The sequence below is a fragment of the Xiphophorus hellerii genome, chromosome 20 (assembly GCF_003331165.1).
Source record: "Xiphophorus hellerii strain 12219 chromosome 20, Xiphophorus_hellerii-4.1, whole genome shotgun sequence".
NCBI classification, from domain to species: domain Eukaryota; kingdom Metazoa; phylum Chordata; class Actinopteri; order Cyprinodontiformes; family Poeciliidae; genus Xiphophorus; species Xiphophorus hellerii.
Window position 1 is genome coordinate 33,294,144 of NC_045691.1, and position 15,895 is coordinate 33,310,038.

The 15,895-nt window shown below is 40.0% G+C and overlaps 1 protein-coding gene across 2 annotated transcripts in view; it reads right to left on the reverse strand.

Annotated features, from left to right (window-relative positions):
* The window catches only part of cntn6 (contactin 6), a 143,471-nt gene that overhangs the window by 42,638 nt on the left and 84,938 nt on the right, over positions 1-15,895 (reverse strand). For both annotated transcript variants that reach the window (XM_032550448.1, XM_032550447.1), the window contains 8 exons: positions 15,479-15,654; positions 12,114-12,209; positions 8,392-8,595; positions 7,784-7,886; positions 7,380-7,564; positions 1,774-1,916; positions 1,540-1,669; positions 1,137-1,287 (listed from right to left, as the gene is read on the reverse strand). In XM_032550448.1, the coding sequence (XP_032406339.1) occupies positions 1,137-1,287; positions 1,540-1,669; positions 1,774-1,916; positions 7,380-7,564; positions 7,784-7,886; positions 8,392-8,595; positions 12,114-12,209; positions 15,479-15,654 (1,188 nt within the window). The remainder of the gene's footprint in view (positions 1-1,136; positions 1,288-1,539; positions 1,670-1,773; positions 1,917-7,379; positions 7,565-7,783; positions 7,887-8,391; positions 8,596-12,113; positions 12,210-15,478; positions 15,655-15,895) is intronic.

Below are 15,895 nucleotides of genomic sequence, written 5' to 3' on the forward strand. Positions count from 1 at the left end.
AAGCTGTGTTATAAAAATGCTGCATTTATCAAATACGACTTAAAATAAATTACGTAATTATGTAAGAAAATATGCAACTTTGTAGTTTATGCTTTGAAATAGGGCCTCTTTCGCTATAAAAACTCCTGCTCTTTCTGAAACTCCGCCTCTCACACAATAGTTCTAAGTGACAGTGTTTGTCAGTGTTTGTCTTTTGTTTTTCTCTCCAGTTCATAAATTTTTTGAAGCATTATTGTTCAGATTTTTGAGGACAACTTGATAACATTTTCTTCTACTCATGAAGATTTTTACTGAAGGCAAAAGATGATTTTAAATTAGCATATTTGAAGGTGAAAATGGTGAAAATGGTTATGGGAAAATTTCGTACTGATTTTTTTTTCAAGCTTCTCACTTGCCTCATGATTAGCACTGATTTCTGCTGATTCCATGGCTCTTCATATTGCTCAGTGAATTATCAATCGACGGCAAAGAAAAAGGCAGTCTTTTTTTCTTTGCTAAATCAAACAGTTTGACTTTGATTGATGAATTCTGTGGCATCTTTCTTTGTTGCACGATCAAAATATTTAATGGCCCTAATGAAAAAGCCCAACTCCGACACGCTGATCCATTCATGAAACCAAAAGTTAATATTAGCAGAAAAATCAGGACAATTGTTTGCAATTGTTTTTGCACATGGTGTTTGCTTCCGTCTAACTATTCATCATCTATACCTGTTTTTTTCTGCCAAGTCGCATAATCAAACTCTGATGCAGAACATAAAAGCAAGGAAGTTGTGCTCATGACTTCTTTGGAGTTTTTTGTATAATTTTTTTTCAGCGGTTCTTGGTGCAGCGCCACCACAGGAGAGGAGGGGAACAGGTTTTTCAAAAGGTTTCGGTAATTTCACACAGTGCAGTGCAGTGTGAAAGTGAACCTCACCAACTGAAAATGTAACAAATTATACAACTTTGGTCCCAGACTACCGGGTGTGAAAACACCTTCAAACCAACACTCACTGCAAGCCAAGGTAGAGGAAAACATCCATAAGTCTTTTCCTCCCCTTTTTGATATTCATAGACTGCCCTTGTGGAGAGATCTATATAAAAATGGGTCTAAATGATGAAACATGTCAGTGCTCAGTGCTGATGTTAACCTACCTCTTGCCGGTCCTCAGGAGCTCGCCCCCTCTCCACCAGGAGATGGTGGCCCTGGGGGAAGCGTTGGGCCGGCACTCTAACACCACCTCTCCTCCTCTATGGATCACCGTGGATTTTTTCACGGGCCGCTGGGTAAAATCAGGCGGCGAAGCTGAGGAAGAGACCCACATTGAAGCCATTTGTTTCGGTTTGTAGAGGGACAACGACCGGCCGTCAGCCAAAATGTCAAGTGTGTCACTGGCAATTATAGACATTTCATTTTACCACCAGATTGGCTGCTTGTTTGAATTGATTATATTTTTTTTTTGGAAGCAAAGGTCAGGCCTCTGTGAAGAGCTTATTTATTCTGTTTTTGTCGTCGTTCTATTGTCAACCCTGGTTGGTCACAGTGAATGAAACCTACCTACAACCTTGAGCTCAGCGCTGGCATACAGTGATCCATATTCATTCTCTGCCACACACTGATACATCCCTGAGTCTGACAAACGGATCGTGGATATGGTCAGTCTGCCAGCTTCAACGTGAACTCTCTCCTGAAAAAAACGCACCAGGAGTTGCAGCTGTGGCACATTTTTTTCAGCAAGAAAAACAGAATCTTTTATAAGAAGATGCTATTACTTTCTGCTTTGTGTCTTACCTTTGTTGTTAGCGGTTGACCATTCTTTAACCATCGATATCTAGGTTTAGGTTTACCAATGGCTTTACATTCCCACTGCAGGTTGGCATCAATGGCCATATGTGCATCTTTCAGTATCTGGGTCCACTGAAGATGTTCAACATCTGAGGAGAAAACAGGTGATTGAGACGAGACCTGTCACAATAACAAATTTTGCTAACAATAAATTGTCCTATTAGATATTGTGATAAACAATAATGTTGTTTTGAAAATAACGTATTGCTGGTGGTTGAGAGGGAGCGAAGCAGGATGAATCACAGAAATTACTTTACTGTTGCAGACAGAAAACAAAACGTTGCAAATAATTAATATGCAGTTATTAATACTGGAACAATTATAAGAAAAGCATGAGAAATTTTAAGTCTGTTACATTTGTTCTCCTTCAAAAATGGTTAATTTATTTAAAATATAAAATGTAATATAAAGACGGCGCACAATAAAAAACATTTGTGTAAATATACCGGCTTAGCCAAACAGGCTAATTTTTAGCCACAGTCTCTGGAGTGTTGGGCATAAGTCCAGCAAGAATTAAGAGACAGTGATTACAGTAATTAAAATACAATAAGCATATAATAAAAAATAAATACGAGTTTCAGAGCAAATGTTCACACACACTTTATGATCGACTCAATCATAATCTTGACTTAATGACTGTTGATCTAAAATAACTCTTTAACGTCATGTAGAAAAAATTCTGCTCCTACCACTGAATCTTTCTCTGGAAAACAAAAGCTGTGATGATTATATTTCCTCTGTATAGTCTGACTTTTTTAAAAATGTTTTTATGGATTTGCATAAAAACGTTGCATCAAACAAGTACAGCATGTGAGCAAGTCTTTTTCTAACAATAGTTTATAAGTTGTAGTTCTGCTATACAGTTAATTAATTGTACTTTGTTTCCTCATTTTAACCCCTTTTGAAATTTGTGAGCCTTAATTTTCCACCACTAAATAAGGAGAAATGCCCTAAAATATTCTGAATTAATGGCCAATCCTGTTTGGGTGAGGAGAAGTTTGAGTGTGAGAATAACAGTTCAGTCTGGCAACTGTCCTCACACAGTGGAATGTCGCCTCAGTTTGTGTTATCAATGACAGAGCAGGAAGGCTAAAGGGGAATATTGATTGTAGTGCTTTAATGAAAAATTGGAATAGACTCAAATCAACTTAAGGAGATCAAAATTCTACAAATACCAGAGATTAGAGATTGGCCACAAACTTCTGATTTGTGCATCTCTTCAAAAAAAGATTTTTTTAAGACACTGAGCTTCATTAATGTACAATTGCCTTTGATAATTTATGTTTGATTCCAAACTTCCAAGTCCAAAATTGCAACTTTGAATCAGTATTCAAATTTTTAAACTACTTGGAACATTCAAATACATTTTAGATCTCATGACCTCATTTTAGACTCGCAATTAATTCATAAAAACTTCATCCAAGGACTGTCATTTCCGAATCTTTGTTTTTGTTCTTCAGTTTTGCCATTAATGTGGTTGAATCCAAATACAGTTAGGAAAATATAATGTGTTCATATGAAGATGTATCGATATGATGCTTTCATTAGTTTTTTTTACTTCCCAAACACAAATGTTTAAATCAAAAAATAGCTTAAGAGGAAATGTGCTTCTACTGTCTACAAAGAAAGTTGAAATCAGTGTAGAAATGAAACATGAGATGAGCGGCGCTGGGTGGGAGTTTGCACAGTTGCCCTGGAAAAAGAATGTCCTGGGCTGTGCCAGCCTGGTAAAAACAAGCCTTGCTTCTTACATGGGGACTAAACACTCAGCTATTGAGAAATGATCGCTTGGATGTTAGTGATTTATCTAATCACTAACTTTTACAAGTTCCTTAAGGCTCTGGATGTTGTAGGGTTGTGTTGGTTGACGCGACTCTGCAATGTCGCATGGACATCGGGGGCAGTTCCCCTGGATTGGCAGACTGGGGTGGTGGTCCCCCTGTTCAAAAAGGGGGACCGGAGGGTGTGCTCCAATTATAGAGGGGTCACACTCTTAAGCCTCCCTGGCAAGGTCTATTCAGGGGTCCTGGAGAGGAGGGTCCGTCGGATAGTCGAACCTCGGATTCAGGAAGAGCAGTGTGGTTTTCGTCCTGGTCGTGGAACGCTGGACCAGCTCTACACCCTCGGCAGGGTCCTGGAGGGTGCATGGGAGTTCGCCCAACCAGTCTACATGTGTTTTGTGGACCTGGAGAAGGCGTTCGACCGTGTCCCTCGGGGAGCCCTGTGGGGGGTTCTCCGGGAGTATGGGGTACCGGGCCCTTTGATACGGGCTGTCAGGTCCCTGTATGACCGGTGTCAGAGTCTGGTCCGCATTGCCGGCAGTAAGTCGGGCTCGTTTCCGGTGAGAGTTGGACTCCGCCAGGGCTGCCCTTTGTCACCGATTCTGTTCATCACTTTCATGGACAGAATTTCTAGGCGCAGCCAAGGTGTTGAGGGGATCCGATTTGGTGGCCTTAGGATCTCATCTCTGCTTTTTGCAGACGATGTGGTCCTTTTGGCTTCATCAGATCGTGATCTGCAGCTCTCGCTGGAGCGGTTCGCAGCCGAGTGTGACGCGGCCGGGATGAGGATCAGTGCCTCCAAATCCGAGGCCATGGTCTTGAGCCGGAAAAGGGTAGAGTGCCTTCTCCGGGTCAGGGGGGGTGTCCTGCCCCAAGTGGAGGAGTTTAAGTATCTCGGGATCTTGTTCACGAATGGGGGAAGAAGGGAGCGGGAGATCGACAGGCGGATTGGCGCAGCGTCTGCTGTCAAGCGGGCGCTGTACCGGTCCGTCGTGGTGAAGAGAGAGCTGAGCCAAAAAGCGAAGCTCTCGATTTACCGGTCGATCTACGTTCCCACCCTCATCTATGGTCATGAGCTTTGGGTCATGACCGAAAGAACGAGATCGCGGATACAAGCGGCCGAAATGGGTTTTCTCCGTAGGGTGGCTGGGCTCTCCCTTAGAGATAGGGTGAGAAGCTCAGTCATCCGGGAGGGACTCAGAGTAGAGCCGCTGCTCCTTCACATCGAGAGGAGCCAGTTGAGGTGGCTCGGGCATCTGGTCAGGATGCCTCCTAGACGCCTCCCTGGTGAGGTGTTCCGGGCACGTCCCACCGGGAGGAGGCCCCGGGGAAGACCCAGGACACGCTGGAGGGACTATGTCTCTCGGCTGGCCTGGGAACGCCTCGGGATTCCCCCGGAGGAGCTAGAAGAAGTGGCTGGGGAGAGGGAAGTCTGGGCCTCCCTTCTGAAGCTGCTACCCCCGCGACCCGACCTCGGATAAGCGGAAGAAGATGGATGGATGGATGGACTAACTTTTAGACGTGATGTATGTAAGGCACTATCTTGATAAAACTTACCAGAAATTGCATGCGCTGCAAACAACCCCATGCAGAGTGTGACCACTGCATCTTTGTCAGCAGTACAAGGTCTTCTATAGTCCTCTTACTATAATTACAAAATATTTGGAAGAGTGGCCAAACAAGACTGAACAACTTTGTTCACTTCCTCTGCTGTCATTGCTGAGACTACAACCCAACATGGGCGGACTACAATTCTAAAACAGCTCAGAAAGTCAACGTCATCATTCAGAACTCCTTCTTCAACCGGAGAAATCAGAATCAATGGGAGAAATCTCAGATGGAACACTTAAGGGAGATGAGAATCTGGCGGAATTGCGTAACATAGAATTCACATGTTCTCCTTGTACATGCGTTGATTCTCTCAAGGTACTCCAGTTTTCTTCCATTGTTTTCTCTAAGTTGCTCTGAGGTATTAGCGTGCGCAGGCATGTTGCCCAGCACCAAGCTGTGGCCTTAGCCTGAAAAGTACTTTTAACGTTAATTCACATCATTCCTGGAGTCGACGCAAAAAACCGCGCTAACATCGTATCCGGGAAACGTTTGTAAATTTCAGCAAAATCTCAGGCTCCAGTTATCCAGTGCGCTTGCATCACACAGAAAGCAGACGTTGGGGAGAAACTTATTTATGACATGAGATCCCCAGATAATACTTATCCACTGCGAAATAGAGCTTCACTCTATGGCTCCTTTGCTAGCGTCTACTGTATAGACTGACTTTAATGACTTAACAGACACAGAATAGCATCCAATAAAAGGAAAGAATTACAGGAGTTGTCCTTGACTGATTGCAGACCAGAGTCGCTGGCGCTGCTGGGACCGTTAGCAGAAGTTTTACTGTAGTCACTGGCAGCTCTGCCTCAGGGGTATGCTAGAGTTGGCATATAATGACAGGGCATGAACAAGGAGCTCAACACTCTGCGTAAAGCAGAACTTAAAGTTTAAATGCAAGTACTTTATACTTTATGAGAGAAACTCCAGTTTATGAGCATTAACGTTTATGGGGAGAGAATGATTGTTTTATTTTGGATATGTAAATAGAAATCAATATGAGATCAAATTAAATAGAAATGAGACACCTCTATTCAACAGATGTCTATGCGCAATAAAAAGTATGATAAAAAAAAAATTACACCTATTTAATCCTACCCAAGCAATAACCTAGGTAATGATTTTGTAATATTGCACATCACTACAATAAATTATACAAACTGTGTAACTCCCTTATTAATTCTTGTACCATTGTTTCCTAACATTAAACTGTTGTATAATTTTCCACAACAACTGGATGTTGAAAAAATCCATGTGGTCTGGATGCTGTTTATCTGTAGAAATAATGTACTTCACAGAAATATTTTACAATTCAAATTCAAAAACACTTTATTAATCCCAAAGGGACAAATAATAATACAAATAAATAAATAATAAAAAGAATTTCTAGCAAGAGAAATAGAGTGATGTCAAAGAACAGCACATAATTATTTTTAACATATTAAGTGAACATTAAGCTTTGAACATAAACTATGTAGTTTGTTTAAGTATGACTGATAGGAGACGTCATAGACAGTTTCATCCAGGAATAAAACATCATGTAGTCCTTCCATGTTAACGCCTCAAAATTTGATCAGAACTGCACTTTTTTGTTTTACAAATGTCCACTCAAATTTAGTGAGAATGTAATTATGCAAAACTATTTTATAATAATTTCTGATGTGACCAGATTTGGTTCCAATGCAGAGCCCCGTGGTACACCACATACAATGGCCAAACATTTTTTAGTAATTCGTATAATTCATATAATAATATATTTAATTATTCTAGGAAATTATATACAATTATACCAAAACAATTAACAATATTTAGTTTATTTTGAAATGTATCAACATTCTCCAACATATTTGATGTGTATCGATGAATTTGATGATGACACTTGACAAAATGTTCCTAAATTGGTGCTTGTGTGTTTTTATGACTTCTTATTTTTGTATTTTTGTGATGTAAAGCCCTTTGAATTGCTACTGCCGAAATGGGCTGTGCAGACACACTTAACCGATAGAAAAATTCTATTGGTTAAGAATTTTGTGAGTTAAAGAAGACGGTCCTCAAAATGCATCCAGTTATTATTAGTCCTACAAAGTGTGGGGATTTTAAATAGAGATGAAAAGAAAGTTGGAATGTGACAAACAAAATGTGAAAAACTTCCATCTTTCTTACTCTGGAATATCAGCTGCCCTCTGGCAACATTCTTCCCTCTGCTGTTCTCAGCAACACACTCGTACACACCGGCATCCTCTGGGCGAAAATATGGAATTTCCAGATCTCCGGTGTAGTGGTTGATCTTAATCTTCCCAGGGAGTGGGTTTCCATCGGCTCTCCTCCAGGAGATGGATGGCACGGGGCTGCCGAGGTGAAAACACACACACACACACACACCCACACACGCACGCAAACGCCCTCACATGTAAGGTCACGCTGACCACAAAAGCTGAAGTCACAGCATATGTTTGCTTTCTGCTCCTTCAAACCCGTCTCCTGTGGTGTGTGCGTGCGGGCGTGGGCGTGTGTGTGGGTGTGTGTGTGTGGGGGTGGGTGGGTGTGTGTGTGTGTGTGACACTTACTTTCCTAGGGCAAAGCATTCCAGCTTCACTGACGATCCTTTGGAAACGTAAAGGGTGTCAGGAAACTGAACCTCGATCTTGGGCTCGTATTCACCCATCACCACTACCAAAGGGACAGAAGGACATGAGTCAGAACACGATACGTCCCTGAAGTTCTTACAAAAGTTTGTAAGTTATTTGTAAGTTAGTTTTGTCTTATTTCTAGTGCAATCATTTTTTGCAGTAGAAACCAGACAAAAAAACATGGGAAGATTTTGTGTTTTTGCACTGCAGCTGTTTGGAGGTGGTTAGAATACAACATGTTAATGGACGGATGAATTTGTATTACATACAGGCTGCAGAGGAAGGAAGAAGCCCAGAGCTGGGTTGTGGATATTTGTATTGGTGTCAGGCTGTTTACTGTGCATGTGGCCTGGTTATGTAAATATGTGGAGACAGAGTATGTCCCGCACACATAACCCCGCCACCCTCCGAGACCTTTCGGATGTGTTAACACCCCGCTAAAAGCTGAAGAGAAAAATAGCATCACGTTCCAGACAAATCATTTATCTCCTCCGCGCGTCGGTTCAGCAGGCTGAGTAACCGGATGGCGCAGCGTCGGCGCTTACCGTCACCCCGCACCACCACCGGGGTCGGAGAGCTGAACACCGTGGCGTTGGTCATCATGTTTCTCACTACACACGTGTAGTTCCCGGCGTCCGAGGCCTGAACTTTGGCGACGTACAAGTTGCCCGTCCGCTGGGAGATGAAACGGCGGGCATCCTGCTGGAGGAAGCTGCGGTTGCCATTGAAAACCCAGGAATACTTGATTTCTGTAGACAACGAGAAGAAGAACACTAAAAGTGACGAGGAGAGCAATCAAAAACAAAAACAAATCTTGTATACACAATTTGGGCTTTCTCAGCTTTGCTTGAATTTCACTGGTAAATTTTCCATCAGGCCAAAACAGAAAAATAAATTGTGAACGACTTCAATTTTCTGCTTCAGAACTGTGGTCTGCATGTAGTTTTAGCAATGGCAGTGGAGGAATTGAAGGAAGCTGCACAGTCTGTGTTAGTTACACTTCCAAATAATCAATAAAAATTAACAAACGTTGGCAAGTGGGTAACATTTAAAACTTCAGAGTCTACGTCTCCAGGAAGCCATCGTTTCTCAATAGCTAAGACGCCAAACTCTGGACCAAGGGAAGAGTACCAGCACCTTGGTAAAAACCATGACAGGCCAGCATGACAATGTCCACTGAGTCCTATAAAATATCTGCTATTCCAACTGTGAGCAGCTTTATATTCTCAGACAGCTTTAAGCTTGTTTAGGTAAAGATAATACCCACAGGTTTTTAATAACAGAAGAGAGGAGATTATATATTTCAGACTATATATTAAAGGGCATAAGAAGTCATTCATAATAAGGTAAAAATAACACAGAAAGACCAAAATACAATATATTTGACCTGCGACAATAAATGACAGAATTAATAGCACAAGAACACTGAACTTAAACTTGAAATTCTACTTTCTTTTTTATTATTATTAAAAAAGCTAGTTAAAATGTAAAAATATTCATATAAAAATATTCAAGTGCTTCATTCAATGTTTGATAATGTTCTCTAGTAAACCTCAAAGTCCGTCATAGACCAATTTGACTTATACTTTTATGATATTTAAATTGTATGTACCTTTTATTGTTTTTCTTGCTGTACTCTGGGGCGCCTCTTGGCCAGGCTTCACTTGAAAAAGAGATTTTGTCTCAAAGTTTTTCATTGTTCATCGTCATTGGGATTAATAGTTTGTATTTTGATTTTTCTGTCCCAGTGTTTTCTACATCTTCTGTGCTGTTGGACTTCACAATAAATTGCTCCAGTAAATATTGCGATATACAGTATGATAACATTGTTTTTATAGACCATTTTTGAGTAATATATTGATAATGGAAGAATAATGCAAGTTTGTCCTCTCAAACACCAATAACCTTTCATTTTGTAAAGAACACACTGGAACTGGAAGATATTTTAAGTATCCAAAATAAAAATACAACCAAAAACAATGAATAGAAAGAAAATAAAAACCACTTGCAAGCAAAACCGTAAATAAAGTGGATCATGATGCCTCTTTCAAAAATAGTCATAATCAGAATGGAAATTATTGAGCTCATTTTAATTAATCGTGTGATTAACTGATTAATTGCTTATTGCAACAGGCTTAACTACAGCGGATTAGACATGCTTTGGTGGTTCCAGCCAAATGTGGAACATTTTCCCAAATCAACATCTGAAAAATCTGACAGGTTCCAAACAGAGGGTCTGTGTAAACGTAGTCTAACATCAGAAATCAGATGCCCTATACCAGAGATAATATTTTAAAATTTACTATAAAGAATGCACTCCTTTCTGCTAGAAAATCTAAAATTACATTAATTCAACTATCATGTTGGGACAAAATATTAGAAAGTTGAGTGAATTCTTTGGTAAAAAGCATTCCCACTTTTATCCCAAACATCACACATGTTGAAATGAAGAAAGGAAAGAAGAGATGAGCACATTAGAGTCGAGGTGTGCAGTCAAATACTTCAACAGAGAAAAGGAAGAAGTGAGTTTAAGTGTGCAGGGAGTCGAAGGTATTTAGCCATTTCTGCAGCCCTGCCTTATCACACCATAGCATTCAGCTCTCAGTCTGTCTCACTTGGCAGCTGCTAAAAAGTTCCATTCGCTTCCTTGAGGGGAAAAAACTGTGATTCGAAATCATTACAAGGAAAGTCGGGGCATGAACTGCCAGACCTTTCATGATTAGGGACTATCAGAGACCGGCTCTGTTCAAGAGCCGCAGTCCCACAGCAACAGAGGACTTCCAGGCACATAATCCCACGTCCTCCGACAGAGTTCAGCTCTCAGCGCCGCTCCTTTAAGGCCACTTAGGTATTGATTGTTCAGATAAGCTTCACATGAATCCTCCTTTAATAAGGCGCATTGTAAATTTCCTCGAGAATCGCTTCGACGTGCGTCGAGGCAGCTGTGATGTCACCAAAAACGATGCGGGAACACATTCCGGTGCTGAAACACCTCAAGCTAGAATTATCACCCAGTGAAAATCCCATCAAGTGTGTGACTGTGATCCTTTTAAGGGTGAAAACTAAAGAGGTGGGGGTATTCAAAGGGCAAAGGGGTGGAAGGAAGGAATCAGAGGGCAAAAAAAACTGCTAATGTGTTGAATTTCACACGGCCGCAGGACTGGCTTGGAAACAGAGAGCGGATAATTAAATTCCCTTTTTAAAAGCTAAGCATTTTATTGCCTAAAATAAAATAACATAACATTCATAAAGTAAATCTGAACCAGGTGAAGCTAAAACCGATGCCACTTCAGAAAAGTTTTGACTAAAACATATTTACAGACAAAGATGTCATGTTAAATGCCAAATCTATTATTTTTGTACAGTTTTGGATGAATTACTGCTTTGAATATGTTTGCTTTTTATCAGCAAATGGCCTTTATTTGAGTGTATACTCCAGTTAACAATGAATCGACCACTACAGTAGTTGACAATTATTTCAAGAATCGATTAATTGCAATTAATCATTTATTTATTAATTGTGATAATTCTAGTTAATCGATTATTTAAAAAATAATAATTTATTAATTGTTTCATCTGCTACATCATCTCTAATCTGCTACATAAATGTCATGTCAGATTTGGTGAGGAAAATGTTTACTGTGATCCTGGATTAAATGGTTTTTTAATGGTTCAAAACCTCAAAAAAAAAAAAAAAAAAAAAAAAGGAAAGAGAGCGGGAGAGAAGGTTGCTGAGGAGGCGTGAAATTGCGCCGCCGGGCTCCGAATAGCTGCAGGAGCGCCGACCCCTTTGAGGGCCCGCTAATCAGCAGCACCCAGACGCATGAGCCGACACACAGCTGAGCCACTGGGATGAATGCTCCCGCCACCAGGCGCTGGTATTACCCAGCAGATAACCTGCACGCAAAAAAAACCACAACATACATGACAGCTGGATGAGGCGGAGCAGCAGAAGCTTTCTAGATGACAGGACGTCCACAGATCATATGGGCGGGAAAACGGAGTTCGAGGTTAAGAAGTGGAAGGCTGTGAACTACAGATGCAGGAAGGCAGCTGGGTCTGGGCAAGGTGCAGCGGCAAGTTAGATACCAAGAGAACTCAGGCAGCACCAAACGCCCGTGGGTCGGGTTCCAAAGCAAATTTAAAAAAAAAAGAATCCCAACATTATTGCTGGAGGACAATAAGCAGCAGACTGAGGAACACTAAGGCAAGCAGCATTGTGAAGCTGGAAGACAATTGAGGAGAGTAATAGTCGGGAGTTCAGTACCTCCGTAATGGGGCGGCGGGCCACAGAGGAGAACCACGGCTTGACCCTCTCTCACCGTCACCGTGTTCCTCAGCTTTTGGCTGAAGTTCTGCAGAACTGTTGGGGATGAAAAAAGATAAAAACATCATCAGGTTATTTCCAAAGCACACCTCAGCATACAGCATACAGTGCCCTGCAAAAATATTCAAGCCTGCTCATATTATGCACATCAATAAGTCACTGCGAGTAGTTGACACAAAGTGGAGTGAAGTGGACAGAAAATGATACATGGTGTTGAAGTTGTTTTGCTCATAAAAATATGAAAAGCACATATTCACATTCAGAAGTCGCCCACATAATTACATCACCATGTGGTGATGTTTCTAAAGTTACACAGTCAAAAACCTGGAGCAATAATTGATGTTATTCAGCCTGTCAGAGGGGAAAAAAGGAGTCCGATTTTTACTATGGTCATTTATAAATGTCAGTTTCACACTACATATTCAGTCATCAGGCAAAATTTTAAGTTAAGCTGAACATTTACTTTACAAACTAAATATTTAGTTAGGAAGCTAAGTATTTGCCAAATATTTAGCTTCAGGCTAAATATTTAGCGCCAGACTAAAAAAATTTGTGTTATTTTTTAGTCTGGGATTTGAATTTGATTTCGACTTAATGCGACCTGTCCCTGATCTTTTCACAACAGTCGGAACAACACAGATCAGATTCTTGTGCATCTGATCAATATTCCAATATTTAGCTTGGTAACTCAATTTAGCTCACCAACTAAATTCTTATCTTGCTAACAGATATATTTAGCTTCAAACAAAATATCTAGCTTTCAAACTAAATGTTTAGTTTGGAGTTACATATTTAGATGGGTAACTAAATATTTAGCTAGCTAAATAACCAAAATTATTGCTGTTAATGTTTGACAGTGTAACTGGAGCTGCTCTGGAGCTTTAAGGGTTTGTCAGAGAACGTTAGTGACCAAACTAATGGAGCGTGTTCCATGCTGTGTTTCTACAGCAGACAGGTCAGGGAGAAAGCTGTGGATTACTACCAACTCTCACTTGCCTTCAGCAGATACAGGGAAGAAATTCAGAAATGGTGGGACAACAGCATCCCCCCTACAGGAAAACACCAACACCAGTTTGAAGGAGATCGGGCCAAGGACGCTGCAGTCAGGCTTTCACCTTTAATTAAACACCGCTGTCTGCAGCACGACAGAATAAATAGCAGGAAGACATATCAATCCTACAAAATACCAACTGGTCTCTGGAGAGGTCACGCAAATATCAGCGTGTGTCAAATCAGAGCTCAGCTAATTAAAACTCCTCCTGAAATGAAGGCAAGTCCTTCCATCTCCTATTACACACAACTGTGAGGAAGTAAAACAAGGAGTTTATTCCCCATTTAGAGAAGAAATGTATGGTGATTCAACAAAGATTTGGATCAACAAAGCAGCAAAAATCTCAGTTTGACAGTGATTATTTTATTTATTTGTTTGCTTTTTCTATGTATTGTTGATTTGACTGGGCCTTTTGATGCACCTTTTCCCCATCGATAGAATAAAAAAGGAGAAAAGAATTGAACTGTTATCTGACTACTGAACTACAGCTACTTTTATATTTGCGTTTGAATTTAAAACCCAAATTATCCTAATTAGTTTATCCCTTGTACATTGAAAAATTTTGTTTCTTTATGCTTAAAAGAATTTGTGAGTTTTGCTCAGACTCATGCTGTGATTGCAGCCAGAGGTGAATCTCCAACATACTGCCTCAAAGGGGTGAATATTTGTTCACTTATTTTATATGATTACTTTTTACTTCATTGTCATTTTGACATTAAAAGGTGCCTTTTTGTACATTATTTTGTCAAAAAAAGCCAAATTTTGTGACTGATTTGTGATAAAACGTGATAAAAAGTGTAAAACATTCAGTGGGGTGAACTATATAACATGTCAAAAATATAAAAGCACTAAAGTCACAATCTGCATCAGAAAAAACCTTCAGCTACAACAGTATTTTATCCTTAGAGGATATATAGATATATAAATATATATAGTCATTTTGATGCTGAATGTTATCTGATGTTGACGTGAGATAAAAAGTGAAGGATCACAAACGTCATTATTGTCCTTCCTTCAAGAAACAATAAGCAGCAGTGGCAAATTTCCTGGAAGTCAAGATAAGAGTTTATTAGCTTTTTCCTTTCTGATAGAGGATAAAGAATCAAACGTGAACTTCCAGCTTCTGTTCCAGATGAATCCGTTCCACAAACAGACTGCTGGAAACACACCAGGATCGACATTATTAAATGAGACTTTTGCTTTACAGGAAACTGCAAAACAAAGTATTTCCTATAAAGCCAAAAGCAGTCAGTAAATAACATGGGTTTGCCTTTACAGTCGCTTATTGATCCACACAGAACTAGTTAGTATCTCTGTTTACTCTGTGTATTGGTTCTAGCACAGCAATAGAACCACAGCAGTACTGAACAGGAAGAAAAATACTTCTAGATGAGGATAATAATTCAGAGTTCCACAGAAAAATCAGCAAAATTGCGAAAAGCCTGAGTTCCACCAGATCATTTCCTTTCACTTCATGGTTTCAGTCATTTTACAAAGTCAATGTAGCCGTGGTAACAAGCTAGCCAGATAATCACATAAAATCCAGACTATCCAAATTCATTTCTTTTTCTGATTTTAAAGTGACAAAATACAGAACAATTTTTAAAAAGTCAATGTAGCCATGGTAACACACTAACTGCTGGTTCTGTAGGAGGCAGAAGGCCCAACAGTTAGGCCGGCCATGATGACAAATTCTACCGGAAAATAAATTGTCTCAGAAGTTATTCCGATAAATGATAACATTGATGTTTTGAGGACATTTTCAAGTTATATGATGGTAATGGCATAAAACGGCTAGAACACATTCTCAAGATCAGTAAACTTTAAAAGAACATTTAACACTGGAAGTGCAAAATAAATAAACCAAGTGACATAAACAACAAATAAAATGAATCATGAAGTATCTGTAAACAACATTGTCCTTTGAAAAAAGACTTTTGGTAGAACAAGACAAGAGAAAAGAGAAAAATGCTTAGTCATACAAATGGAAATTAAAGAGCTGGTTCTAATTTATCATGCTAAGCTTATTATTTTATTACTAAAATGGTGCATCTCAGCTTTTGGCATGTTAGTCTATCGTTGGAGGTGTTTGTCCTCCTGGGTACCTATGCTGAACATTTTTGATTTATTTATATATTTTTTTGTATTTATGGGATAATTCTTACCAATATGTTCATCACATTGATAACAACCACCTGAAAAACTAGTTAAAAAAAAAAAAAGAAAAGAAAATTGGTTCAGGAAAAATACTCACATGCAAACTGGACTTTTGCCTCCCTGCTGACGATGGTTCCAAACGCGTTGGTGGCGATGCACTGATAGACGCCTCCGTGATTGATAAAATGAGGATTATTGATCAGCAGGTTCCCTTCAACAAGGCTGTAGCTCTGGTCCGAACCAGAGTCTATGTCCCTCCCATCCACTTTCCACCTGTGAAATCAGATGTGAAACCGGTACATCATTGGTTTACACGTTAGAAAACCAATGATCAGCCTTTATCATGAATATGAATGGGGCCTGTTAGTTGTATCAAGATATACCCAGATTTTCAAAAAGTTTCAAAACTACTAACATGATTTTGAAAGACATGGCAGAGTTGTCTCCAGATGTTGATAGGATTAGGGTGACTGACGGTCAGATGGCTGATAGAGCGCTACCGCTCTACAAGCTA